This window comes from Platichthys flesus, chromosome 4 (genome assembly GCF_949316205.1).
Source record: "Platichthys flesus chromosome 4, fPlaFle2.1, whole genome shotgun sequence".
Lineage (NCBI taxonomy): Eukaryota > Metazoa > Chordata > Actinopteri > Pleuronectiformes > Pleuronectidae > Platichthys > Platichthys flesus.
In genome coordinates, this window is record NC_084948.1 from 7,268,558 (window position 1) to 7,296,078 (window position 27,521).

The window sequence follows — 27,521 nt, forward strand, 5'->3', positions numbered from 1 at the left end:
AAGTGTAAAGTGAACCTTTATCAACATAATTTTCAAGATCCAGGCATTTCTATCATATATAAATATATATTATGTTATATTATATACTATACATACTGTACTATTTTTATATACTGTCTAACAATAACATTACCATCATATCATCAGTACTATTACCATCATCTGTCACTGCACCTTATCTACCTATTTAGCTTGTGTTTCTGTTTTTTATTCCTTCTACCTCAATATTTTTTATTTTATTCTATTGTATTTTATTGTATCCAAACGTACCGGCTGCTATGACGACTTAATTTCTATAATCTATCTATCTATCTATCTATCTATAGTTCCAATCTAGCATTGGAATTCCAAACTCTTATTTGAAATATCGAAATTGAAGTAAGCAGCTCTAGTAAGTATTATATCCTGGAACTTCAACTTAAAGAATAAGAAATTACAATCATAAAATCAAGAGTTTCAAATCTACAAAATAAAACAACTTTTCTCCAATTCCAAATTTATTTGGAATTTCCAGTTGAACGTTTTTAGATTAAGGCGCTGGATTTTAATGGTACAATAAAAATAAAACAAGGTTGGCTTTAGCCATACAGAGTGGAAAAAATATATTAAATTTAACATTCTTTAGAGTAAACATTTCAAATTAAGCCTGAAATTATATTATATTTGCTCATACATCCTGTGACATTCTAAAACAAATCTACAAAATAAAGGATTTTCAATTCAAAATCTATAACTCTACATTTTCTTTCCATTACTGAAATTCAAATTTAAGATATTGAATTTTCCATTAGGAGGATTTTGAATTAAGACTCTAAATTAAGAACATTGTAATTGTCAAAGAAATGATATTATTGAAAACAGTACACAAGTCACAGGTACACAAACATTCCCTCCCAGGAATTACAATAATGCACACAAGTGAAGAAAAACCATTAGTGTTTTAAATATGTGTATTTATTTTCTCAAATATGAAGCAGGTATAATAAAAGAAGACTTCCTCAGAGAAGGAAAGAATCATATTTAAGTAGCTGAATTTAAAGTGTTCAAGGTAACCAAGTGTGTAACTTATAGTGACCTGAAGTGACTTCAGATGGAAAGCTTTGGAACTGAAAGTGATTGAATGAATACAAACAAGGTAGTTGAGAAAATACACAAGTGACATTCAAAGTCTTTTAAAAATGTAATAAAGTCAAATTAAAAGTATAAAAAATTAAAACTTTTAGAAAACTTAGTCTGCAAAACATGGAATAAAGCATGATATGCATTTTGGAAAATGGGAACATAAAGCAAAAATTCATAACAAATAACATCATATGTCCACACTGTACATAATGTGTGTGTGTGAGGTGTGAGTGTGTGTGCGTGTCTGTTTGGCAGTGTAGAAGTATTTTTCTTGTGCTGGCCTATGACACTACCAGGGGCTGTCCAGTGATGGCTAGGCTCGAGGCTGGTTGATCTGGCCCATAAAGAGAATGGTACCTGCGTGTAGAGACATGGAGAATTCAATATAGTGAAGCACAAAAACCCTTTAACTCCACAGTGAAGCGTAAACTATATTCAAACACAACTATCCATGAACAAGACAAATGACATTCAACTAAAAAGTTGGGGGCGACCAAAGGTCTCAGCTCAATAAAACTGCCTCCCAATGTTTGCAGAGGAGTTGCTGATTTGATGCTGATCTGAACAGAATCCCTCCAATTTCCTCCCACAAAGATTAGAAATCATGGAGACTTGTGCAGTATAAAAAAGGGACATCAATTGCTCAACAGAACCCGTTTGAGCTGATCCGGTGCGCATCACTGATCATTAGTTGTGTACTTGTTTAGAACTGTAACTTGGGTGCCTTCAGCATAAAGTCTTTTGTTTCTCGTAGCAGGTGGACAGTAGAAAATATTTGAAAATCCTCCAGTGAGCAGCAGGTATTGTTCTGGTTTCCTTTGGGTTACATAGTTTCATCGAGCCTAACATTTCAAGATGGTGTATATTTCTCCTATAGCTGCACAAACTTGTCTGTGAGTAAACACAAATGTAAACAGTAGATTGTACCTGTTGGATTGTGTCTGATGAGGAAGAGGAAAGGTCTGTCCACCATCACCCAGGGTGGAGAGGAACGAGCCAGCAAAATGGCAGCTAAACAGAAAAAGCAGAAACACATGTCAGAAACTAAGACGGCTCAAAGGGGTTTTCTCACATGAAACACCGGACCGTGATAAATGTCTTTATTACATATTACAAATTTAGTGAGCGAGCTTAAGAATTTTGTATCACAGACACGTCCTACATCACCAACAGGGTCTGGCCAGCAGTCAGAGGCACTCCCCCACTCCTCTCGCCCCCCCCCAACGTTTTTATTATTTTCAGAACAAAAGGCTCACAGTGTATTTGATTCCAGTATCTAGTAATCTGATTGCACCCCCAGAAGTAGTGGAAATGATTCCCAAGATCCGTTCTACACCTATGGCAAATGGGTGGGAGATGCAGTATTTTGTGGAGGGTAATAGGGGCTATGTGCAGCCTATGTAATATTTGATATTGAATCTCTGCAAGCCTATTGCAAGTGAAGGTTGGTTGTACCAGATGTTCTTCCTCCTGCCAATCCTCTTCCTTGTGTTCATTACCTAGGTCACCCTCCCATTTTGGTGAAAGTTTAGTCGTGTAAAATTCATCGTGTGAGTAATGTACTGAACAGAAAAAGGGATATGACATCATTTAAGTCTTTCTACTCATGGATACATTTTTCTGCCAAACTGCAGGTGGGTGTGTCCTCTGCAGGTTTTACAAGTGGAAAAGTATCTTATTATTAGCTGCTGAAAGGACTGGGGAGCCACATCAATCTGGGGGTATGCCATTTAAAAAAATTAGAGAGATTTAAGCTAAATCAAGAGTTGTGGGGCTACAAGATTACCCTGCAGTCCATACTAATCTTTTCCTGGTCTCCTCTGAGGTATGATCATCTGACAAATTTAGTCTCTAGTAAAAGCCTTCATAATGCTATTTATTTCAGTGGATTTGTGACATCTAACTCCAGATGTGAAAAGCACTTTTCACATCTGTTATTTTGGGTTTCTCTAAACTGAAAAGACTGACGGCCCAGACCAAACAAGTTTAGCTATGGTTATGAATGTATTGAATACTGGCAGTAAAACAGTTTTCTAGAACATTCCCATCAAATGTCACATGACACAGCAAACACTCACTAGTGGCAGCGGCTGCTTTGGTTCCGTCTTCATTCACCACAATTTTCGCTTTCTGAAGGGCCTTGGATACGTGCAAACCCACAGGGCCTGTGAAAACACTTGGTGTTAAGTATAGTTCTAGACAATAGAATGTGTTTATGGATATGCAGTAAGACCACTGCCTTTTAACATTAACATTCTGATATTAATCATCCAGTGCTGTCCATATTCATAACGTGAGACCATTTTTAGAGAATTGATATACAAACAATCAATCAAGTATTTGTACACAATTAGCCTGATTAGAGCTCTTCTCAGGGCTACTTGGGCCTTTACAGACAGACCTGTGCTTTACTGACATCTTCTGCCACTGTGGTGCCTTTGTCGAGGTAAAACAACACAATGTTATAATGAATACACCACAAGATGGCACTACAGCACCTCATTTAGTGTTCCTTTCATTCCTCAGGCAGACACATCATCAGTTTTGAAATTATTCCAACTAATCAGTAAGCAACCATTCATGCCTCTTACTGGCTCTTAGCCGTAGACAGCCAACAACCATCTTTAATAGTTGTAGGCCTTGCTCTTCTTCATAATGATGCTGTGGAAGCATTGCAGTATGTTTGGATATGACTATAACTTCCACTCACTTATGTGACTGAAGTCAGCTCGTTCCTGACTGAACATGTCTCTTATTCCCAGTGCTGCAAGTGGAGCTTCCAAATCTACCTCCGCATCAGCAGTAAACCTGCAGACATCAAAACAAACATGCACACACAACGTTTTTAATGTCTATCGCATTCAGGCAGGTTCGTTTTGAGAGCAACTTGTCTGTGTGTGTGTCTTACTTGGGGATGGCCAGGTGGACCTTCCTCATGTGCATCAGTTTGGTCCAGCCCTGCACTGTGGCTGTGCTGATGTGTGGGATGATACGGGACAGAGCTGTGTCCTCATCAGAGGGCAGGGCAATCAACATGCTGATGGTGTTGCCATGGTAGGGGAGCTCGATGACCTTATACTTCAGCCCGTGTGGTGTGGTGGCCAAGCCTTAGCAGCAGAGAGAAGGTAGGTAGATAGGTTAATGTTGAAAAGGAGAATTACTTATAAAATTACTATATATATATATATATATATATATATATATATATATAAAACACACACACATAAAATAAACATTGACTGATTCTCATGAGGGAATTTGGGTATTACCTAACCCTTATATATACACAGTCTAAGGGCATTACAGCAGCTCAAGTACAGAATAAACACAGGTAAATAGAATGAAAATAAGGCACAACAATCGGTCAGTCCCACCACTGGTGATGTGCTTGAGTTGGTGGTGCAAACCATCTCAGAGTGGCATTGTGATGATGATGATGATGATCAAAGATCTTTAAACATGCATTTGTTTCTGTATTTGTTGAACCTTTGACTGACATGATCCAAGGTATATTTTTAATCAATCTGATTAAATGTTGTATTCTTTTGAAACCTCTTGCTTTGACTTACAAGTTATTTAAAAGACATGCATTAAAAGTGTCCTCTCTTCTCCGTTTGGGACAACAGAGCTCATTTCTCTGTTTGATCGTGATGCAGGATAAATAAAATAAAACCAGTATGTGTTTCTGTTGTTGATGATGTTTTCTGTTGTCAGGATGCAAATGCTCTTTAAATCAAATGCAAAACACTCTCTGGAACAACACTGCGTTCTATCAGCCAGTTTGTGGAAGTAGCAAAACAGACAAGATCCTTTGATTTTTTAAATAACAATACAAATCCTTATAGTTCGGCAGTAAGCTCCAAAATTAGAATGAGATATATGCAGTTAAACAGCTGTTTAAAAAAAAGACATGTAGTCACAGCAGTATCTTTCTCACACCACAAGAGATGGTCATTCAAATAAATCACAGCACATTGAAGTAGAAAACATGTAAATCACATTATTGTCATAAAACACAAGTTTATAAAGCCACACACACACAGGTGATTAAGGCCTGTTAAACCAAAGTTGAGGCCAAACTTAAAGTATTTTTCTCTTAATTGAGTAACTACAGCATTTATTTTGGGGACAAAAATCCAAGCAACATTTCACACACTTTCCACACAACAATCAAACACTTCAGGATACAGAGAAATCTGTGCCTCACAGCTGAGTGGGAATGTACTCACGGCACTCACCATGCTAACACAACTCTGACACATCTCTAAATATAGACATCTGACTGGAATATCGTTTGATTTCACACAGGGATACGGATGTGGCATGTCGAGACCTGTATGTCCTAACAACCTAACACAACTGACCTACTCAAACTGGAAATATCTTAGACTCCAACATCAAAACAAACCAACCAAAATCCACCGTTTTTATCATGAACATGTTCATATAAGGATCCAGAACAGTTAACTGTAACAAACTATTACTTGCTGTGCTTCGACTGCCTCTCATCACTTGACAACCTTCTATGGTCAATATATTTTAAATCATCCTAAAATGTAAAATCCAGGGTCGGTAATACTGGAAAAGTTAGGAAAAATAAACAGATACATCCCACCCCCTCCCAAAGGCCCTCTCTTTAAAAGCTACACCCAAAAAACACAGGCATGTTCACTGCCTGACACTAACTTCTGGCTTTAGTCTCTTCTTTAGTGGCGTGTGTCTCCCCAGCTGAAGACAGTGATAGCACACACAGGCTGCATGCAGGCACGTAGATTGGCTGGCTCATGTCTGTTACTAACCAATCATTTCATATGGTCCGAATGGACAACTTTTACCCCATTTTGCAACCCTAAATTTCATAAACCGCTCCCACATCACCCCTTACCTATGTTGAAGACAGACAGCTGCGACATCATTGGGACTGAAAGTACGTTCCCATTTCCCGCCTTGAAGGGCTTCATCTTAGTGTTCATCGGCTGGAAGCGGGACTTCCATAAGCCTTTGAAGTAGATGGAGTTGACAACCACCAGACGGGTCAGTGCCGCGTCCAGCATGTCTGGTTTGATCAGGCTGGAGATGTGACCTGAATGAAGATGCAACACGGAGGCCACATTCTATCAACACAGGCTTGATTTAAAAATAAAAAACATACACATGAAATCATCAATCTACACAACAGGGAACTGAACACATTAATAAAAAGTGATGGGTTAATACTACTTATTGTGAAAAAGAGTCCAGTGGTAATTTGAATGCCAGTTTGTCTTTGCTTGTGAAGCACCCCATGTCCTTATCGATCAATAAGACTTACAAAGCTGGGCCGCAGTAACTGTTAAATCTGTGGCCACTCCAACAAATCTGAAATGATTTGACACGTACATTTGTGATAATGTCCCCCTAGGTTTTAGTTACGTTCTCACCTAACGCATGTATCGATGAATAACATGCATAACTGATGGGAAACTGAAGTTTTATCTTACAAATCTACAGTTTTTCAGAATAGAAGCCCACATATAGCACGGCACTCATATATGCAATTTTAGGGGCTTTTTGACAATACTTTGCCGTGTGCATGCAGCTGCTATCAATCCATGTCTCCTACCTTTGGTCTTATTGTTGACCCAGTCATTGATTTCATTGGCTGCCCCCTGGCGGTTGCCGAAGTTCAAGCTCCTGCTCTCACTTTGGAAGTTGCCCTTGTTGGTGGCTACAAAGGACTCCTCCATGGGGAAGCCCTCCTGGCTGAAGATGCCATTGGCGATCAGGACAGCATCCTGGTTGGACTTTGCGGTCAGGGTCTTGTGCAGTTTCCTCAACATCTTATAAGGACCTGTGCAGATTTCATAAATTATTTCTCAATCATATATTACTGTAAAGGAGATAATAAACCTTCTTTTATTGCAGAAGGCTTACTAGGGTTCATCAGCAGAATCTTTATCTTAATCTCTACAGTCAGGAATAGTCCTTACCATTTTTCTTGTAGCGCAGACCACTAATGATCTGCTTCCGGGTCTCTCCCTTGGCTCCAGTCAGCAGCATGCCGAGGATGGAGGCCACTCCATGGGGTGAAGACACTACATTTTCCTGGGGCTTTGAGCGCACCACTTGCTGAAACACCTGTATGCCAAGATCTGAGCCCCGTTCACCATACGAGGCGGCCGGGGGCAGAGCAGCCTCAAGGCCATGCAGCATCGCCAGCGCACACAGGCAAAACACGGGGAGGTGCTTCATTTTGACTGATACAGTACCTGTGGATTACACAGACAGAGTGGTCAAATGCCATTTTCAGACAGGAAGAATTTGGTCCGGACTTGCTCCTGTGGCTACCTAGCCCACACAGGGAGCGACAGGAGACAGAAATCACATCAAGTAGGCGGCATTGTTTAAAAGGCACTTCCACACCAGCTGCAGACTGTCCCTTTCATGTGACTCACCATGGTTCAGCACAATAATCACAGGCACTGTAAGCAACACAACCTTTTCACCAGAACCGCAGGGTCTGACTAACTCTTACTCATTATGACCGTAACCAGGCCACTGAAACTTTCCACTTCTTACACATTAATTTCAGACTAAAACAAATCTTCTGGACCGTTTAAGGCAAAATGATTTGGACCGCCCCCCACCCCCCACACACTCACTGAAGCCGGATGAATGCAGGTGCAGGAGCATGCCAGAGGACAGAATGTCGATTCAAATCATCATGCTGTGTGTGTGGTCAGGTATTACTCGTCTTGGGGGAATTTAAACCTGTTGACTGTCTTATTATTGTTCCCAAATAGTAAATCATTACATTTTAACGTGAAGACATATTTTATGGTCAGGGTTAAAGTTAGGTTAAGGATTAGGCGAAAAGTAACAAAGGTTAAATTTAAGTTAGTTAAGTTAGTCTTCCGGGTATCAATGCAACTTAAAGTAATGTCCTCTGAAATCATGGAAACACAAAGAGACCACTGTGTCAAGACATGGAGTCATGACTGTGTGCGGGGGGTGAAGTGTGTGTGTGTGTGTGTGTGCGTGTGTGTGTGGAGGGGGGGGGGGGGGGTGGGTGTAAATACAAATACACACATTTAATCATATATTAGGTTGTGTAAGGGGCTCCTGCTCAGTCATGTTTGTCTGACTAATGCATGTCTATGTGAGCAGTCACATAATGCAGCACGCAGGTGAGGCGCAGTTTGTCACATTCAAGCGCAGCACGTCTACTTCTCCTCTGTCGCAGGTTTACGTTGAATATCTAGAGTTGATTTCAAGAGTCAAACAGGACGCACCTGACAGTAAAGGAGCACATTGTCTATATAATCTCAGGAATCTGACTTGTTGCGCTACAGTGCACACTAATGTGCAGCTAGCTGCTGCTAGGCTACATTACACGTTAGAACCTGGAACATCATTATTTGCGGGGACAGTTAATGTTAAAAAAAAGACGACGGTCCTACCGAGCTGCACGTGACGTTAGTTCCACTTGTCCCGCAGGTGAAATGAGACCTGCTCCGTCCACTGTCCACTTCCGTCCCGCACGGTCACTCAGATCTGTCCGCGCTGTGGATGGAAATAAAAAGCGACTCTCTATTCCGGTGAATGTGACTCGAGCACTGTTTCCCCCGCTGGTTCTCAGAGGACTTTATTACAACTCCGCCTTCACAGCCGGAGCATCTCCGTCACTGTCAGAGGAGGAGAGCTTCCGGTGTACTCTCAAAATAAAAGCTTCATGGACTGAAATACAGCTCCCAACTTTTAAAATGTAACAATTTCACATGATGCTTTATTAGTATTAGGTACATTTTTTTCACATTTAGAGCACTGTGTTGTATTTAAATTTTGGGGAACTGGATGGAGCTAATAACTTGTAAAAGGTGTGTAGAACATAAAGATGCAGATAAAGTCATTTTATCAAATCACTTTTGTATCCTGACTTCTATAAAAATGATTGTAGATATTGATTTAAAAAATATATATCAAAAATATTATATAATCTATTAAAACTATATATATATATATGTATATGTATATGTATATGTGTATTTAAACTATTTTACTTACTATACTGATTTTGTGTGTTTAAAGTACACTTACATAACTTCTGTTTAATCTTCATTTGGGCACACAGCCATGGAAAAGATAGATAGATAGATAGATTACTCTATTCATCCCGAAGGGGAAGTAAGTCGTCATAGCAGCCTGTACATTTGAATACAATAAAATACAATACAATTGAATAAAATATAAAATATAAAATATTAAATATAAAATATTGCGGTAGAAAGAATAAAAACAGAAACACAAGATAAATAGGTAGATAAGGTGCAGTGGCAGATGATGGTAATAGTACTGATGATATGATGGTAATGTTATTGTTAGACAGTATATAAAAAATAGTACAGTATATATAGTATATAATATATATTTATATATGATAGTAATTATACCAATATAATAGCAGAATATAGTAATAATAGCAGCAACAGTATATATTATGATAATAATAGTAAAATATAATAATAATAATATAAGTACACATGTTCATAGTTCTTATATCATACAAAGCTGTTAATACTGTAGTATTTCCTTTATTTACTGCTCATAGTTCTTATATCATACAATACCTGTCAATACTGTATTATTCCATATATATTTGCTACTTATTTATTTGTAAATAAATAATATCTTATTTACATTTCATATACGCACAATACTCTGCACTTTAACTCCTTTTTTTGCACTTCTGGTTAGACGCTAAACTGCATTTCGTTGTATAAGTACTTGTACTGTGCAATGACAATAAAGTTGAATCTAATCTAATCTAAAACATGTATAAATATGTGTATATAGACTTATATATACAAAGAATATACAAAGAGTATGATATAATATATGATATATAGTACGGGTATAAATATAAGTATTTGGCGATACAATAGATAATTTAATATACTATGAGTGTAAGAGGAGTGGAGAAACAGAGTGCTGCCTAAAGCTGGTCACTATTATTCCACCGGTGTATTTATTTTTTGTATCATGATGTTAATACTAATTCTCGGTTTCATTCCCTCAGTGGCACTGGCTCCAACTAAATCAGAGGGTGACGGGGACTCTATGGCTCTGCAGGGCAATGATATTGGCTCAAATTTTTGCCGTTTTGCTTATTCACTGTAAAGGTGTTTATATTGCTCACCCCTGACAGAAAGCCATTCTTAAAGGACCACCTGTTGCTTTTCTAACTGCTGTAGTGGCAACACATAAACACACACCTGAGGAAGAGGCCGAGTTGCGTCCCTGCTGCTGCCGAAGAGGGGATTAGCTGCTGGAGGAATTGAGTTACAAGGGATTTGATGAGAGTCAGAGGGCAAATTATGACTAAATCCACCCCAAATGTCAACAAAGACAGGATTGTGTGCTGTCATAATAACAAATACCCCACATGTGTATTCTGTGGGCTGAACCTCCATTCTAATAGATTTCACACAGTCTGACTGAACACACAGGTGAGAGCTCAGTGTCAGCGCCAGTGGTGGCTCTAGGACTTTTCTAAATCAGGGGCTTTAAGGGAGCCACAATTTACAAAGATAGGCCAATCATATGTCCAACATCTGTGCACAATTCCCCTAGCAGTAAGGTGCACGTTTAGGTCATTCCTTGTTTTCTCTTAGCTCTCAAGCTAATAATCATCCTTGAATTTGCTTGTGTTGTGTCCGATCTAAAGATGTCTTTTTTGGAATGTTGTCTACTCTTGTAGTTCAGGAGCTACCTCAGAATTATTCCTTGTCATTTGTGAGTCCTCATCAAACAGTTCCACAACATACTGTCACTTTTGTTACTTTGCGCACGCTCAATGTTGTGTGCAGTGCCTCCCCCCACCTCCCCTTTGGATCCGCCCCTGGTCAGGGCAAATCATTGTTTGGATGTGGGTGTCTTAAGGTCTTAAGAAGGTAGTGAATGAACTCACAGCTGCATTCTCTAAACATGCCAGGCCAGGCCGCATATTTTTCTATCGCAGGTACTGCTTTCAAAACTATGTCACCTACAGCAAGATAAACGAAACGCAGTCCAAATTATACAATTTCCAGAGGTTCCCATTGTGCCAAAGATGCCATCTATGGATTTTGCAGGAGATAACCTCAAGCCAGATCTTTCCAAAAGCTGCTTAGGAAGATGCAATATGATGAGAAGTGACCACATTACACCAGTCCTTGCTGCTTTATACTTGATACCTGTGAGTTTGTGATGATTTTACCATTTGTTTTAAAGCCTTGAATGGTCAGACTCCTGCCTATATTTGAGATCTGTGAACCCCCTATGAGTCTGTTCACTGCCTGAGATCCTCCAGCAGGATACTTTACCAGCTGTTCCTAAATCGGTACTTGTCACTAAAGGTGGTCTCGTGCTTTTGCTATTCGGGCCCTTCCACTGTTGACCTCCCTGCCTGGAGATCTCACGCAGGCAAACTTAATTTAAAAATAATATATATTTGATTGTATGGTGTATTCTTTGCTATTGATATGGTTAAAACTATTTAAAGTATTTTATCTTGCTACCTTTTATTTTTTTCGGAGACTATCTTCTTGCACCATCTGCATCTTACTTTTATTATAACTTTGTTTTGAAAGGGGCTATATAAATAAAGTTATAATTATTGTGAACAGGTTTTTAAATGTATCGCCATAGTTACAGCCATGCTAATTCAATCTCACAAAGTGAATGTACTACAGATACACTAAACATTGTGTAATGCTTGTTTGCTAGCCTTTCAAGTGATTGACTGTTCATATGTAGGTGAGCATGCTGTTTGGTTAATGTTCATGCATGTAAGAGCTAATGTAATGTTATTCATTCACTCGCAGCTCTTACGGTGTTCACAGTAGATGGTTTGAAAGAAATCTATGTTCGCTATAAGGATGGCAGCAGAACATAAATCAACCTACTTTTGGATCCGTCAGCTTCACCATATATTAATGTAAATAATCTAAATAACAGAAAACATGCTAATCCGGACTACAAGGCCAGGATTAAGTTAGCGTATAAAAATGTTTCATCTCCATGTAGTCCCTTCTCTGGAAACCAGTGGTTGTAATCTATGCATCACCCCCGTCTTTACCATATCAACTCAGAATGAAGCTGAAAACCCAGAGTCATAAAAAACATTTTTATTCATCTGCTCATTCATTTAAAAATACCTAAACTTTGCACCTGCTGATACTTGTGTAAAGTGCCTTCTTAAGCAGTCATGCAGTCATGAATACTGCACAAAAATATCATTCCAACGTCAATAACCTGGACAAAAAAAAACATTAGTTTGCTTGTTTGGTCACTGCTTCAGCCACTGCTGGAGGAGTAAGGAGACATGGTCACGGGCCAGTTCCAGCTGAGGGAGATCCTCGCTCCTGGCAGGGTACATGTTGGCACAGTGGGCTGTTCCTGGATCACAGAGAAAATCATGCGTCAAGATATATGACAGGAAAAAGTAGTAAAACGAATGCTACTAAAAGGTTATGAGATCAATTATCCACCTAATAAAATTTGAGTTGAACAAGTGAGCCGTTGTGCTACTTTGAAAGTGTAGCTTGGCAATATTCAATATGAAACAACCACGTTATACATAAAATCTTAATTTAACCTGCAACATATTTCACACCTGGATAGAGAGAAATTCCGGAAGATGAATGATATCTTGGTCAATAGAGACATGTATTTGACATGTTTACTATATAATGCTTTATTCGCTGTCTCCCATTTATTTGTCAACCATAAAACAATAAGTCCCATTTTATGTGATGACACATAATGTTGATGTTTTAAAATGGTCACAAATATCAGTTTACTGTTAACTATGGAGTAATCAATGAAGTGCACTTTATAAAGGGAGTAGTGAATGTATGAAGGAAGGAAAGTATTGTACACACTCATGTTATACACTGTGCTCTTAAAGTGAAATCGTTAAACATACGTTGTCACACACAGATCTTAACGAAGATGATTTTTTTTACTCACCTTTGATGAAAACAGCAGGGAGGTTGGCTGTGATGTCCATTGTGATTCCCAGGGCATGCCATGGGTCAATGTAGCCGTTGGGGAAAACGATTCTGCTAGAGCGGATGTCATAGCTGCCATAATACTCGTTGGTCTGGGCCACGGCCTCCGCCAGCTGCTCAGCACTAACATTGTAGTAGGCCGCACACTGTTGCACATGATACCTTGAGCAGAAAACACAGAAGATCGATGCGACATGCATTGTAATTGGAGGCAAGGTCTTAAAATGGCTGGTGTTTGACAGGAAAAAGCCTTCTTATCAGATAGATGTTTAGTGTACTCACGCAAGAGGGAAGCCAGTGAACGGTTGATTGGGCGAATCAGTGCTCTGGTAGAATCCAAATTCAGTGCAGGTCTGGTAGACCCACTGTCTCCCTGACAACACACACACACACACACGTTCATACAAGTACAGAGGACATTACATTGTTGAGCAAGGCCATAGTTACAACTGGCCTTAGCCAAACAGCCTAACCTGACCTAAACTAAAAAAAAAAATAATATGTAATGATTTACAATACTGGGATTGACTTCTGTCCTCATAAGACACCCTTAAGTGAATAATACCCTAAGTGAGATATATTTCGACAGCACACATACGCACATTTGACTGTCTCACTCATTGACATTCAGCCATTGTTGACATCACAACCAAATGCTTAATCCTAAGTGTTAAACCCGAAAAGAAAAAGCAGCTTATGAGGACCTCAAGTCCCGGTGTGATTTGAGGCTTAGGTCCCCACAGGGCTTTAAAAAAAACAAACACACACAGTTTACCTATTGGCCGGAATATTCATTTGGTTCTTCAAATAGAAATCAAATAAAAATGAGTTTTCTTCTTTAAAGGTTTTATCCTTAGGTTTCAGCCCTCATTATTAGAGGAAGAACCTTAACCAAAAGCCAGAAAGTAAGGTTGAGTTGTGAGTTTCGTCTAAGCAGACATGTCCTTATGTTTTTTTGATCCCAGTGAGCCCATTCCAGTCCGCCCACTCATGCAACCAAAGCTGGAAAAAGGAACCACAACCCAGCGCAAGGCTGCAACACTTGTGAACCCGTTTTAGTTTAAACATGCAAAGTATACCCAAGACCTCAATGAGATAGTAAAAAGTATTGTATACACTCTTAATCCATCATTTACTCACTTTCCAGTCTAAAATTTTGCAGATGTTCAACTCATTTCAGGAGTTTTGTTCTGGTCTCAAGTCATGTTTATGTATAGGTTTGTTCTCTTCCTCTGCAAATAATCTGTCATGTGGCAGTTTTATTTTGGTCTCCTGGCGCTGTGATGTCTTGTGCCTCTACAGCAGATGATTGCGCATGTATTTTTGGTGGCTTGACAGTGGAACATTTTAATTATAACATTTAACTTCTGTCACTGGAACCAAAATAAGAAAAACATGCTCCATGAAAACAACTTAACCAAAAAATATATAATTTCGGAAAACTAGCTTTTATCCTGCCGTCATGGAGTTATGAGGGTTTCAAATAGAACCAACTAAAACAATGTAATCGACACCAACTTCCACAACATGCTCTCACCCACCTCCCCCTGCAGCCGGCCCCTCCCAGGATGTGTTGGTCATGTCTCTCAGGTTGGTCGTGTAGCTGGCATCCAGGCACTTCATTGAGAAGGTTTCCATCATGAGGCGGGCCACAGCAGCATAGCGGGCGTATGGATCCCCCAGTGAGCTGTCAGCCATCACACCACACAGCACCTTGATGGTGATGTTCGTGCCTGTCACCCCCTGTACATTTAAAGAATGGCGGGAAAAAATGAGAGAAAATAAAAATAAAAAAAAAACGCAAATAAATCCACCCTATACAGCACATCAGCCTGAATCAGATTTAGATGATCCTTCAGTATCTTTATGTAACATATGTTTATGACTCCATGGTTTTCTCTATAACAAATAGAGCAGCAAATAATGTTCGATATATACGTATAAATGGGGAGGTGAAATGATATGAATTGGCCTGATTTATGCTGACAACATGAAGTGAAAATGTTTGTCCCAGTGTTAATTAATTATATGAGGTCACAGCTCTGCAGTGGTGGAAACTAAACATTTACATTTACTCAACCACTACTTCAACTGCAAGGACTTGACATTTGAATGGATCATTGGTGAGCAACTGTCTAACCATATGGAGTTCTTACAGTCCCACTGAGTAACTTATTACATCTCCTAAAATTATATTTGTTCCTCAAAAATATATATATTCAAAATGTTTCCCATGGAAAAATTCCCCTTGCGGCCTTAAATTGGCTTTAAAGCAACTCTTCACCTGCCTTCTTCATTTTACCACTTTAGCTGTGTCTCAAATCAGCAGCCGCATCCTCAGACGGCTGCATAGACCACATCAGTCAGACCAAAATGGCACAGTCTAGTCTTCCTATTGAATCACCAGCTTGTCTCGCCTTTACAGCCGTCAGCTAGCAGTGGAACTTTTTTTCCCGCTGTAAAGCCACACACAAGTTGACAGGATTGTTTTTTTAGGTTTGTGACATCACAAACTCTAGCTGCTTTGTCAGACTGTCCATTTTTTACTGCAATGTAAAGGTGGAAATGCTTGCTTGTTTCACTTAATATGTCTGTCCTCACTTTAAAAAAAAACAAAAATGTTTAAAAACTTGATACTGGAGGGGAACAGTTAGAGCTCAAGGAGATTTGTTGAAAAACCGTGGAAATCTCATCCACCTCCACCACCCCACATTGCTTCTCAGTAATTACCTCCACCATGGTGCATATGTTAGAAGAACCAGTTTCAAGGATTTTTATTTCACTTTCTTTAACATTTCCCAACAGTTTCATTGATTTCTCAGAGAACAATTCAAGGTCTGGTGGGCCTTGGAGGTGGTATGTGCTTTAATGAGTGTCATTCTAGTCTCCAGCCCAGTGGTTCTAACTTTCCAGATTAAAACACTTTGCAGCACCATGTTAATACTGGGTGGTGCCTCCCTTTGCTCTTAAAGTGGCCAAACTCTTCAACATGGCCCTGCTTCACAGCGGTGGAACAATTTTTATAAAGTGGGTTTTAATTTCTAACTTGTGTTTGATGTATTGCTTTATTTTCGAGTTGTCTTGCATTGACATGTTTAAATTTGTAATTTCACTGCCATGTATTTTTGGTGTCAATGTCTGTAAAGCATTTTGTATACATTCACGTTTTGTGAAAAGTGCTATACAAATAAAGTTTATTATTTATTATTACATGAATAAGCAGGAATATAGGTGTACCTAATGAAGAGCTTGGTGAGTGTACATTTTACTGCGCTGCTGGCAGGAGGAGTAAACATTGGCCTAGTTTACTGATCCTACGTGCAAATCTATATGAATGAACTCTTACTTCAATCCCATCTGCTTCTCTCTGTAAAAACAACCATTAGTGCTTGATTGTCGGGATGTAGCGTTACATAATGTGCTTCTATATTTCATAAAGCTCCCCATTGATAACCCCTCAACTGTGAAGCCACTGCTCTGACTCTTTTGATTGCGTTACACCTCATTCCTCACCATTACCCAAATTCCTCAGTGGTATACATAAAACCTGGAAGTTTGCTCTGTACCTTCTATCAGAGGGGCAACAGTTGGCTGTGTAAGTGTGCTAGGGCTGTGGAATCTGTGGCCCAGCGCTCCTCTCAGTTCTTTTATAAGCGTCTCTTTCGCTTGGGGCGACAGGAAACCAGAGAGATCAAAGAGTCTTTTGTTACGGTTTCCCCATCAGCTTATTGGTAACCTGACTCACGTCTCCTCAAGGCAGCAGGGGGACAGAGAGGGGATAGAATGAAAAAGAAGGGGACGAGGGGGGGACAGGGGTAACTGATTAAAAAAGAGGGCACCATTAAAGAAAAAGATGTACGGTAGATACAAAGAAAAGAAGAAGAGGAGTTTTGCGTAAACTGCATCTCACCGTGATGGGATAAAGCTCTAACATTTTCGACAAATTTGAGAATATAGGGCTAGGCAATATAATTTGTGTCTACATATTTCTATTATGTCTTTTTACATTATGAATAGTGATACTCAATTTTAAAGATCAAGATCACTTATGTGTTTCCTCAAATAGAAAATTAGCTTATATTCAAGTGGTGCACAGATACAAATATGTACTATATTTAAGCAAATGTATGAACCATCCAACATTTATCCTACCTCCTCACTGTGTTGATCAATAATGTATCGATACATAGGGTCTGCGCTATATTGCTATATATATAAATTAAACTTCAATACTTACTGATATTATTTAATTGCCCAGCCCTATTACAAATTAATTAATGAATCAGCTTCCTCCCTGGTTATGCAATTATTTCCCCTAATCATCCAGTCTTATTCAGGACCTCCTCCTTCTGATCAAGAGGTTACAGCAAATATAATTAGTTGTCAATCTAACATCAGCATTGTCAAAAATGTGAGTCAGTCATGTATCTGCACTCAAGACTGTGTGTTATGCAGGATGATGTATTGCAGAAATAACTAGAATGACACTTAGAGCAGACACCCCCACCAAGGTAATTCAATTTAAATTGAGAACATCCAGATTTGTATTTGAACTAAACACACTCTTAAATATCAGTCCCTTAAATATGAATGACACTTTTCGTCAAGATCCTTGAATTACTCTCTGAGAACAGTGTTGAAAAACACCCTATTTCTCAATGTTAAAGAGAGTGAAACAATATTCCTGGATCTGGTCCCTGATTCATTCTGATCCAAAATTGAATGGGTTCTTTCCTGACTCATACCTCATCCTTCCACCAAGATTTGTGGTAATCTGTCCTGGAGTTATTGTGTAATCCTGGTAACTAACAGACAAACACACCACCCCAGAGACGACCAACTCCTTGGCTCGTCTTATTTTGTCTTGACCCTGGGCTTCAGTAGAGAAACTGCTCAAAAACTATAACACAAGAGGAGTCTGACATATCAAATATCAGCAGCGTTGATCAATCTGGATCTGAGTCACAACAAGCAGGTACTTCCCACCTTCCAGAGATATCATCTCACACATGGTCACACACCACCTATAATGCATGTAGGTTAAGGAGCTCCACTTCTAAGCAAGCAGGCAGCCCTGGGACCAACCCTGGAGACCCCCTTACAGGGCAGCATCTCTGGGCCTCTCACTGTTGAACAATGCAGGGTTTATTATGTTCCAGTATACTACTTGGACTGACCCTCCTACACCTCATAGCTGCCTTCCACTCAACCAAGACAGGATACTAGGTCAACCCCCGATCTACAAAGCCTCTCCACAAACTTCCTTTATTTAGTCTGGAGGCAATGCGCAACCAATCATGTCGTATCAAAATACATGGTTCCTGTGTAAGATGTCGGTTACATGTGTGGGTATTCACCTGAATTTGTTCCATACTTTCTAATCTCACACAGGCTTGGGTGTTCATTTAAAAAAGGTCATTCTATGTGCACATACAGACCTTATGCATGTATCATGTACTGTTAGCCATTCATACAAGACCTGTGCAGAGCCATGATGATGATCCATCAATGTCAACGATAAAATTGTCCCCCATGCAAAAAATAATATTGTATGTAATGGATTTTCTTTAGTACGACTTGCATTTAGAAGGTTTTTTCCAGTGTCCCATGAATCTATTCTGTTGTAATGAAATAAAACCAGAAGATTTAAAGAGTTTTGGCACCAAATGTCCCTCACTGTTAGTCTTAATCCAAAAACATTACTCCCTGCCTCCAAAAATCCATGTTTTACGATATTTTACTGATGATGTTTGGCTAGCGTTTCGCTCCCACCTCAAACCCCCTGTTGTCTTCATTGTACTGGACCACATCCATGAAGTTGCCAGCCAGTGTTTCCAAGAAGTAGGCAGAATCCATCTCTGTCTGGATCTGCAGTCTGGAACACAAGCTGGGAGAGGGTGGGGAGAGAAGGACAGGAAGGAAGACAAGAGAGGAGGCAGAGATTAAAATAGGAGCCAAGTTACACTAGAGCATGTTGTACATCATATTCATATGTAATTTTCCTCTCTCACCATCAGAATAATATTGTAGTGATGTGATCTAGGTTTATAAACAGATTATGAACTCAAAAAAAGCGTCAAGCACTTCAGCAGTGGATTATGTATCTTTAGCATTTAGCATTAAAGGCTCGACTCCAATGCATTTTACTTCAGGGCTTAAATAATTGTGATCCAAAAAAGATCTGTTGAACCTGTTGACACCATGAAAGTTCCAGATGAACTTAACTTAACACATGCATGAGTGGAAAAGTCTTTGCAACAAAATGCTGATGACGTGACATTTACAAGCAACCCAATTGTTTTGGAAAAAAAAAAGTGTGAGAGCAGTATTTCCTTCATGAGGAAATTTTAAACATTGAATGCATTCTCTGAGGTATTGTGGCTTGGAAGATGGACAAGCCTCTGAACCACCTTCATGACCGTTGTGTGTTTCTGCCTGCATTAGCACTGCATGTCCTGGCTTTTTAATCTGCAAAAATAAAAACTAACAATATGTCCAGTCAGTGTGGTAAGGCCGGTGCAGACGCCGAGACACAGGTTTAGTGTGTCGTTCTTTTGACAGTAGTAGTTCCATGAGACTAACCACTCCATTATAAAAAGAAATGCAAGCCTGCTTACTCATTATTTGGACTGACCTTCCAGTCACTATAACAACCTAACATTTCCTGACACTGGACAGGAAAGAGTGAATTACAGATTAAAATTAGAATAATGTAACAACAGCAGGAGGAAATGTAAAAATAACCCAACAAATGCAAACGCTCTCAAAGGCCAGCAGTCTTTTTTAAATGGCTGGTTCACTCAAATAAGGAGCTATAGCTAGAACAGGTATAAGACATATAATAAATCCTTGTGAAGTACAGCTGTTGTTTGAACCACTCACATACAATAGATCCATGAAACAGAATAATCCACCTGTTCTCAGGATAAATCTCTATCTGCTCACTTTAGATGATGTTGTTGCCCCGCCAAGGATGTTGTGTTTTTATGCCCTGCCTGTTTGTTTGGTTGGTTTGTATGTTTGTTTGTTTATAAGCAAATTTAAGCAAAAATACTGGACGGATTATTGCAATACTTGGTGGAAGGATGAGGTACGGGTCAGGAAAGAGCCAATACAATTTCCGCATTATAGGAAATATAGGACATTGTGACATTGAGCATTTTTTGACATTTTCCTGACTTCCAAGGGAATAATTCATAGATCTTGACGAAAGTCTAGTTTCAAATACAGCCCTGGTAGCCATCTGAGAACGAACAGATTACAGATGAACATTTTTAAATTTTGTGAGATACAATTAATCACTTTTTATTTGAGGATCAGTACTGCTCTCATGTCTCTGCTGTAAAATCAGCTTAACATAGAGGCTTGTCAACCTGACTCTGTACAAACACCACAATGTAGAAACCTTCAAATGTGGTTCTGCATATTCTCATCATGGCGAGGTTACCAGGCAACTGTTGGACACTCCAGGAAGTCCCTGGGGTTAGTGAAGACACAGTCTGGTGTTTGTATGAATATGAATGTTTAAAAAAAACAGGGTAGATTGAGCCTCAGAGGTGCTGGTAGGTGGATATTGTTACATGTAGAGCATCTGGCAGTAGATTTCTACACAGGATGCTGCCATCATTGTTGATTTCTACAATAAAAATGTAAATGCTTCCTAATTAAAGCTTCCAAGCTCCTTCAGCACATAATTATGAGGATTTCCCCAAAACTACTACAATAAAAACACAGGATTAATTATTAAAATGTAATCCTGATGCATTTTATTATAACGCACATATGGTTTACCAGGACATTCTCAAGGAACACGGTTATTAATGTTGTTGACTAAATCTGTACTTTTCTGCTTTGAGTCAGAAGAACTAGGAGAAACGCTTGAGAGCTTTTGGAATGGATAAAGGAATTTACGACACTCGGCCAGCAAGCCAGTCACTCTGTAAGTCAACCACAGAGGTCATGGTCGAAAAAAAAAATAAATACTGATTTCAACACCACTGTTCCTTGTACCGATGGAAAATGTCAGAATAAAGGCATTCCTAAATAAACTTGGTTTAAAACACATTCAATGTGACATTCAATGAACCTATCCATTATTTGTTAGGTTCAGTGTGGCACTAAATAACAGGACAGAGAAGTAATGGTCACTGAGTGTAAATGTAAAGTACTTGAAGTCTTTAGTGATGTTGTCGTGAGTCTTGGGATCCTTCAGCCGTTCTACAAGGGCATCTGAAGCTTTCTTCACCAGTCTGGGGCACTCTGTGTTTTCTGAGGCCAGCGAACGCCACACGACCTCCAAGTACTCTGGGAAGACATGAGGACAGAGGGAGGAACGGACACTTAAACCTGGGCTACTAGTAAAAGACCACAGTAAAACACAAAACCTAAGTTCAGTAATGATGACTATTTTATCTGGCTGAAAAAGCAACACTTTCATCTTCAACAACAATATCTGAACCAAGGTCTATTCAAGTGATGGACACAGTATTTGGAAATAGTTTCTGTGAGGCTGGAAGTGAACTGATGAGTGGATTTCAGTTTATGAAACTGTTAAATCAGGCCCTCAGAAGACAAACTCAAAATTACATAAAAAAATTAAAATTTACAATAATATTTATGACTGGAACAGAAGCCACTCTCCTCCTGGTAGCAATGCTGAATGACTGTAGTGTTGTGTTGGGAAACAATTACTTTGGGAACAAATGGGAAAAAGATAACTGACGTCTGAACACCGGTTACAAAACTCTCCGTGTGTTTTATCTCAGCTTTCTTCATAAAGTCTAAAAGAATGTGTGCGATAGCGTCTTGAAGATACCACGAGTGTGTGGGTGGAATGGCACAGCTCCATGTACAAAGCTGCTCTGACCCCTGATTCTTGCCGTTAGCCTGTCGGAGGAAAAACAATGAGCTCAGCCAAACACAAGACAGACAAAGACAGAGAATAAACCTTTCCTCATCTCTGATCTGTCTGGGGCTCAGGCTAACTGTTGTATAGTTCAGTGGTTTGGTGCTTTATGTAAAGCTGAATTTACAAGTGAAACATACTGTTTAACTATTTCAAGAAATATATATATGTGCCATTTTTTTGTTTATTTCCAGGTTTAAGATCTTTCTTAAAAAACTTTTTGTCAAGAATTGAACACAAAATGCTTATTCCCGAAACAAAAGAATAACACAAATCATAGAGATTGTGTGTGTACATTTGTTGACGTTCTCATGTTTTGTAATGTCTTGTCACACCTGGGAAATTGACAGTAGCATGAACTGGTGCACTCGTGGCCACAGAGGCGTGGACGAGGTGTGGGTACTTCAGCCTGAACCAAGCAGCGAGGGAACCTGGGTATGACCCGCCAAATGCCACCAACTTCCTGTTGGTCAGGCCTCGGTCCTCAATAATCTTGGTGTAGAAGTGAGCAAGGTCAGCTAGAGCCTGACGGCTGCTGAGGAAACGCAGGTTGTCTGTACTGAGGTCACTGGATGGAGAGATGAGGAGCAGTTTGAGTTCATCAATCACCCTGTCTATACAGGATTTCATTAAAGCCATGAGCAGGACTGTCTTTATCTGAAAGCAGCGCTGCCATCTAGTGGTACAAAAGCTTCCCCAGCGTCTGCTGCTCTCCTCCAGATGCACATTAATCTGATCGCTGATGCATTTTTGCCCTTTTGTTGCTCCAAGGGCCTTTTTTGCAGGTTGAACTTTTTATGGTGGAACTATTTTTAAGTTCAACCATAAAGGGTAATTATAAATAACTATAAATAATAAAAGAGCATAAATGCAACCAAATATATAAGGAGGTTAAAATATAGAAAATATCATATATATTGGCACTATAAAGGCTGATACTGACAACTGACTAAAATCAGTCAGGCTCCACATACAATTAGCAATAATATAACAAAAGTTATATATATATATATATATTAAGATTAAGATATGTTTATTCATACCAAACACATGCACAGACATGCACAACACACCCATGCTATGGCAGGCAAATTCAACCTCTGCATTTAACCCATCTGTGTGCAGGACACAAAGAGCAGTGAGCGACCATGTACGGCGCTCGGGGAGCAGATGTTGGGGGAGTAAGGTGCCTTGCTCAGGGGCACTAGACAGGGTAGGGAGACTCTTGGATTTTTGGACTGATCAATCCAGGTTTGTCTTTTGTTGTCTCTCCGTGGAGTTGAACCAGAGACGAACCAGAGACCTTCTCTGCCCATAGTCCAAGTTTCTGCCACTAGACCACTGCCTCTCTCCATGAGGACATATATATATATATATATATATATATATAATCCTTATAAATTGGGAAAGTGCAGTGAAGAGTTATAACATATAATTGATTTCCCCCCGATTTGTAAATTGTTTAGCTGTCTCTCAAGTGCTTTTTCATTTTCTGCTCAAAAAGAAGGGTTTCAAACCACAACCTTTACTCAGGAGCAACAATAACTCTATAAACTTAACATCAATATCGACTGATATGATCATTTTTATCCAGGTATTACTTTTGACCATATCATCCAGCCCTTTATCCCATTGTTAAAGTCTTACCAGCACACAGCCCAAATACACACATTGTGGCCGCTTTCCCAAAAGCAGCAAAGGAGTCAAAGCTCTAGAGACTGAATCAACTGCTCTAAACATAGATCAAGAACACGAGTAGAGGTGACACATACACTGTCGGGTGACTCCTTCCATAGAAGCGATGCTCCAGCATCAAGCAGAGCGCTCCCACTTTCTCAGCGTAGGTGAGCCAGGTTCCGTGCTGCATCCATGCTGGACTGGCCGGGCCCTCTCCACCTATCATCAGAAACACTGGGCCACCTGGCTTGTAGAAGTTTTCATTGACAAAGTACCTCTGGGGCAAAGAGGGAGAGAGAGAGTTACTTAGATGGTGAGATGTAGTTTTGTGATAATCATGTGACAAATTTTGATTCGTGGTGATTTAAAATGAGATGAGATGAGACTTGATCGTCCTTTATCCCCACCATTGGGGAAATTAGAAAAATAAATAAATAGAAATTATAAGGGAATAAGTAAAGAATACAATATAAACAAAAGGAACTATGTAAAATAGAAATATGTAAACAAAATAAAAACAGTATGACTGTGAAACTGTGAAATTGCATTTAAATAAAATGAATGAATAGAATTATCAATGCACAGTTAAATGAGTTTAAAACTACTTCAGGGAGATATATAGAAGGTCCATTTGGTCTAATAGCAGTAGACAGTCAAGCAGTGATGTCAGGTTCAGGTCTGTGGTATTTAAATGCTTCTTCTGGAAAAAGGTTTCCACTTGGAATTGTATTCAGTCAAACAGTTGGCCCTCTGAAGGCAGTTGTAATTAGGATGAGTGTAATTCCAGGGATTGTCTTGTAGTGTTGTACTGGAAGGGTATTGTGGGGAGAGGGTTTTTCTCTTTCCTTGTGCTGTGTCCTGTAAGCTTTCCAATACCCAAGATCAGGGGACTCCTAACTAATTGTTTGTATAAGTTCACTTGCGCATCAAGCTTCACCAAGGTCATCAAGGTCACTAAATGCATTCACATTTCTAGTCCATCAGGGGAAGATCTGATGGACCTTCATTGATTCTGACATTATCTGCAGTAAAGCTTATGGGCAAGGATATCAATGGTCAGTTCTACGATTACCTTGGGGGGCATAGGGGGTGTTTCTTGTCAACCTCTTGTTTGATCTTGCAGACCAGTCCGGAGGAAGAATGCAGTCTACGTGAGACAACTCAGGAATCATCTCAACCAACACTAGCCCTTGTGCAACTGTGCAGGTGGTAGGTTGCTCATATTAAGATCTTGAAATCGCGCAACAGCCTTCCTCAGTAGCTGAGGAAGGCTGTGCATGGTGCAGCTTCAATTTGGTCTGAAATGCAGTGCAAATATGTTGCAGTAGTTTATATTGCTATTGGGTTTGGTTGGGTTTATCCCTGCACTTCTCTTCACAGAAATGGGGGAACAAAGCCTTGGTTTTGTTCCTCCAGGTTTTGCCTTTGCCCTTATTACAGCAAAAACAAAAAAGCAAAAGACCCCGATGGTGACACTCCTGACTTTGTCAGGACAGGGTTCAATTCCCTGCGGTGTCTTGCTTTTAAGAATGCTATGCAATGGGGTGCAAAAAAAATGGTGTGTTAGAGAATAACCCAATTTATTTCGGGGCCGCTTCAGATCAAGGATATTTTTATTTCACATTCTTTAACATTGAGAGAATATTCCCCGGAAATACTTCATTGATCTTGATGAGTTCAGGGAACTGATATCTATGAGTGTGTGAAATTTGTTGCAGTTTGATTAAATTCAAACGGATGTCTGGCCTTTTTCTGCCATAGACAGCTGGGCCATTAGTGACTGAAAAGGTTCAGGCAGAAGAAAAAATGCTTATCTAATCATGCATCTCTCAAACTGAATAAGTATGATCTGATCAAAGTTCAGAAATAAATATAATAATTCACCATTCTGATCATTTCTTTCCTGAGCAGTGACTCGTTGCACTTTTACTTTAATTCCCCAGGTTAAACAAACATGTTAATTCATTAATACACAGATTTTGTTTGTGTCAAGGTTTGTGGAAGGATATGGACCCAGGATGCAGAGGTTATAACGAAAAAAAGGTATTTAATATAAACGGAGTCTTTAAACAAGACAAAAACAAAAGAGGAACACTGCAAGTAACCACTGGCGACAAGGCGCACAGAGAAAAAGGAAGGATAAGCAGGGGAAGCTGGACGAGACAGCAGAACAAGACAAACCATATCTGACGACGTAGAAACGAGTAATGAACCGACAAAGGGCTTGGGAAACACAGAGGCTTAAATAGAGACACAGGGAAGGCTGGGGTAACTAGCCACAGGTGCAAGGTCTGGGACTGGGAAAGACCATCACCAAGACAGGAAGTGACACACCCGAGAAGCTGGAAACAACACACAAGGAAGGCGAGACTACAAAATAAAACAGGAAACAGAAAACAAAGAGACAGAAATACACAAACTTAATGACAGAACATCACAGTTTGCTAACAAAGACTCACAAGCTAATAAAACCCATTTACTAGCATCACTAAAAGCAATTTAATACCACATGAGATCTTGTTTACAAACTCCAAACCACACATTGTGGTGAGGGTATGTTTGTTCAGGAACAGTGAGTTCCTGATGTCCTTGTGGATTTTGTTGCATTTGAACAGAACCAGGTTCATCTTCTCATATAACTCTCTGCGAGATTACACATAAACATATTTTCATAAAACTTTGAACTTTTTACAGATTAAAATTAGTAGGCACAATATTCTGCAGAAACAACATAAATATTTACATTTTATGATGAAGAAAATAATAGTGGTTGTCATAGGCCTCATGTAACCTAATCTATCCATTGTGTGAGTGTGTGTGTGTTTGTGCATGTGCATGCATGCGTTTGGTTACATTTGACCAGAAGCCCTTTAAAAGCAGCCCTGTGATGCTGCTGCTGTTTGACATAGTTAGGGAAATTCCATCTTATTAGAACTAATTATCATTCTTCAATCTGTTTCTACTTAGATGAGGTAATAAAGTGAGTGTTGGCAAAACTGGTTGTCATTTTTATGTTGAGGCGGCGGGGGTGTTGTTGGCAGCTGCTGAATGTAACTAATAAAGTAACTTGTAATCTAACTTAGTTACTTTTAAAATCAAGTAATCTGTAAAGTAACTAAGTTAATTTTTTTAAGTAACTGTGGCAACACTGGTTCTGGTCTTATATACAGGAAGGAAACTCTTCCAATGTCTACATTCCTTATTCATTTAACACCACGTCCATCTTATCTGATAAAGAAATAGAGAAACAACCCCCTACGCACAACACAGTGGGGGACTCACCTGCTTCCACTCCCTGGGGTCTGCACCGTTGAAGTGATCCAGTTTCTGAGTGAACCACTGCTCCTCAGACGAAGCTCCCCGCTGGACCCGCTGAACATGACCGTACCTCCGGAAGCCTTTGACTTGTCCTTGTACGACAGCACAGACAGAAAACACAAAGAGCAGTGTCACTCCTCTCAGCAGCAACACACGACCCTCGCAGGCCATCTTGACAGAAACAAGGAACCAGCTAGAAACATGTGACTTTAGTGGTCATATGACCAGTAGGTCTGCTACTTTAAAGAGCGTGGGAAATAAGAGATTCCTACCGCAAAAAGAAACATGTGTTCTTTTCAGATACAATGTGTTGGAAAATATGGCCAGAAATGTGTGACGACAAAACGTAGATGAATGTTATATGTGTTGACAATTAGAAAAATAGCAACGAGCCAACGCGCAGGAATTCCCCGGACACACTGTGAGAGAGCGGCTCCTGTGTTTTACAATGATTAGACATGTCCTGAACT

The 27,521-nt window shown here is 39.6% G+C and overlaps 2 protein-coding genes across 2 annotated transcripts; both read right to left on the reverse strand.

Moving 5' to 3' along the window:
- Positions 1 to 932: 932 nt before the first annotated feature.
- serpine2 (serpin peptidase inhibitor, clade E (nexin, plasminogen activator inhibitor type 1), member 2) lies at positions 933 to 8,757 on the reverse strand. Its single transcript, XM_062386560.1, has 9 exons — positions 8,562 to 8,757; positions 7,092 to 7,370; positions 6,725 to 6,952; positions 6,008 to 6,205; positions 4,031 to 4,229; positions 3,833 to 3,930; positions 3,201 to 3,287; positions 2,050 to 2,133; positions 933 to 1,479 (listed from the first exon to the last, which is right to left on the reverse strand). The coding sequence occupies exons 2-9, from the start codon at positions 7,351 to 7,353 to the stop codon at positions 1,436 to 1,438; spliced, it is 1,200 nt and encodes a 399-aa protein (XP_062242544.1). The 5' UTR covers positions 7,354 to 7,370; positions 8,562 to 8,757; the 3' UTR covers positions 933 to 1,435.
- Positions 8,758 to 12,251: 3,494 nt separating this feature from the next.
- On the reverse strand, positions 12,252 to 27,260 carry prss59 (serine protease 59, putative). Its single transcript, XM_062386089.1, has 9 exons — positions 27,016 to 27,260; positions 23,829 to 24,010; positions 22,392 to 22,624; positions 21,320 to 21,455; positions 18,924 to 19,038; positions 14,693 to 14,894; positions 13,434 to 13,524; positions 13,111 to 13,313; positions 12,252 to 12,537 (listed from the first exon to the last, which is right to left on the reverse strand). The coding sequence occupies exons 1-9, from the start codon at positions 27,220 to 27,222 to the stop codon at positions 12,428 to 12,430; spliced, it is 1,479 nt and encodes a 492-aa protein (XP_062242073.1). The 5' UTR covers positions 27,223 to 27,260; the 3' UTR covers positions 12,252 to 12,427.
- Positions 27,261 to 27,521: the final 261 nt, after the last annotated feature.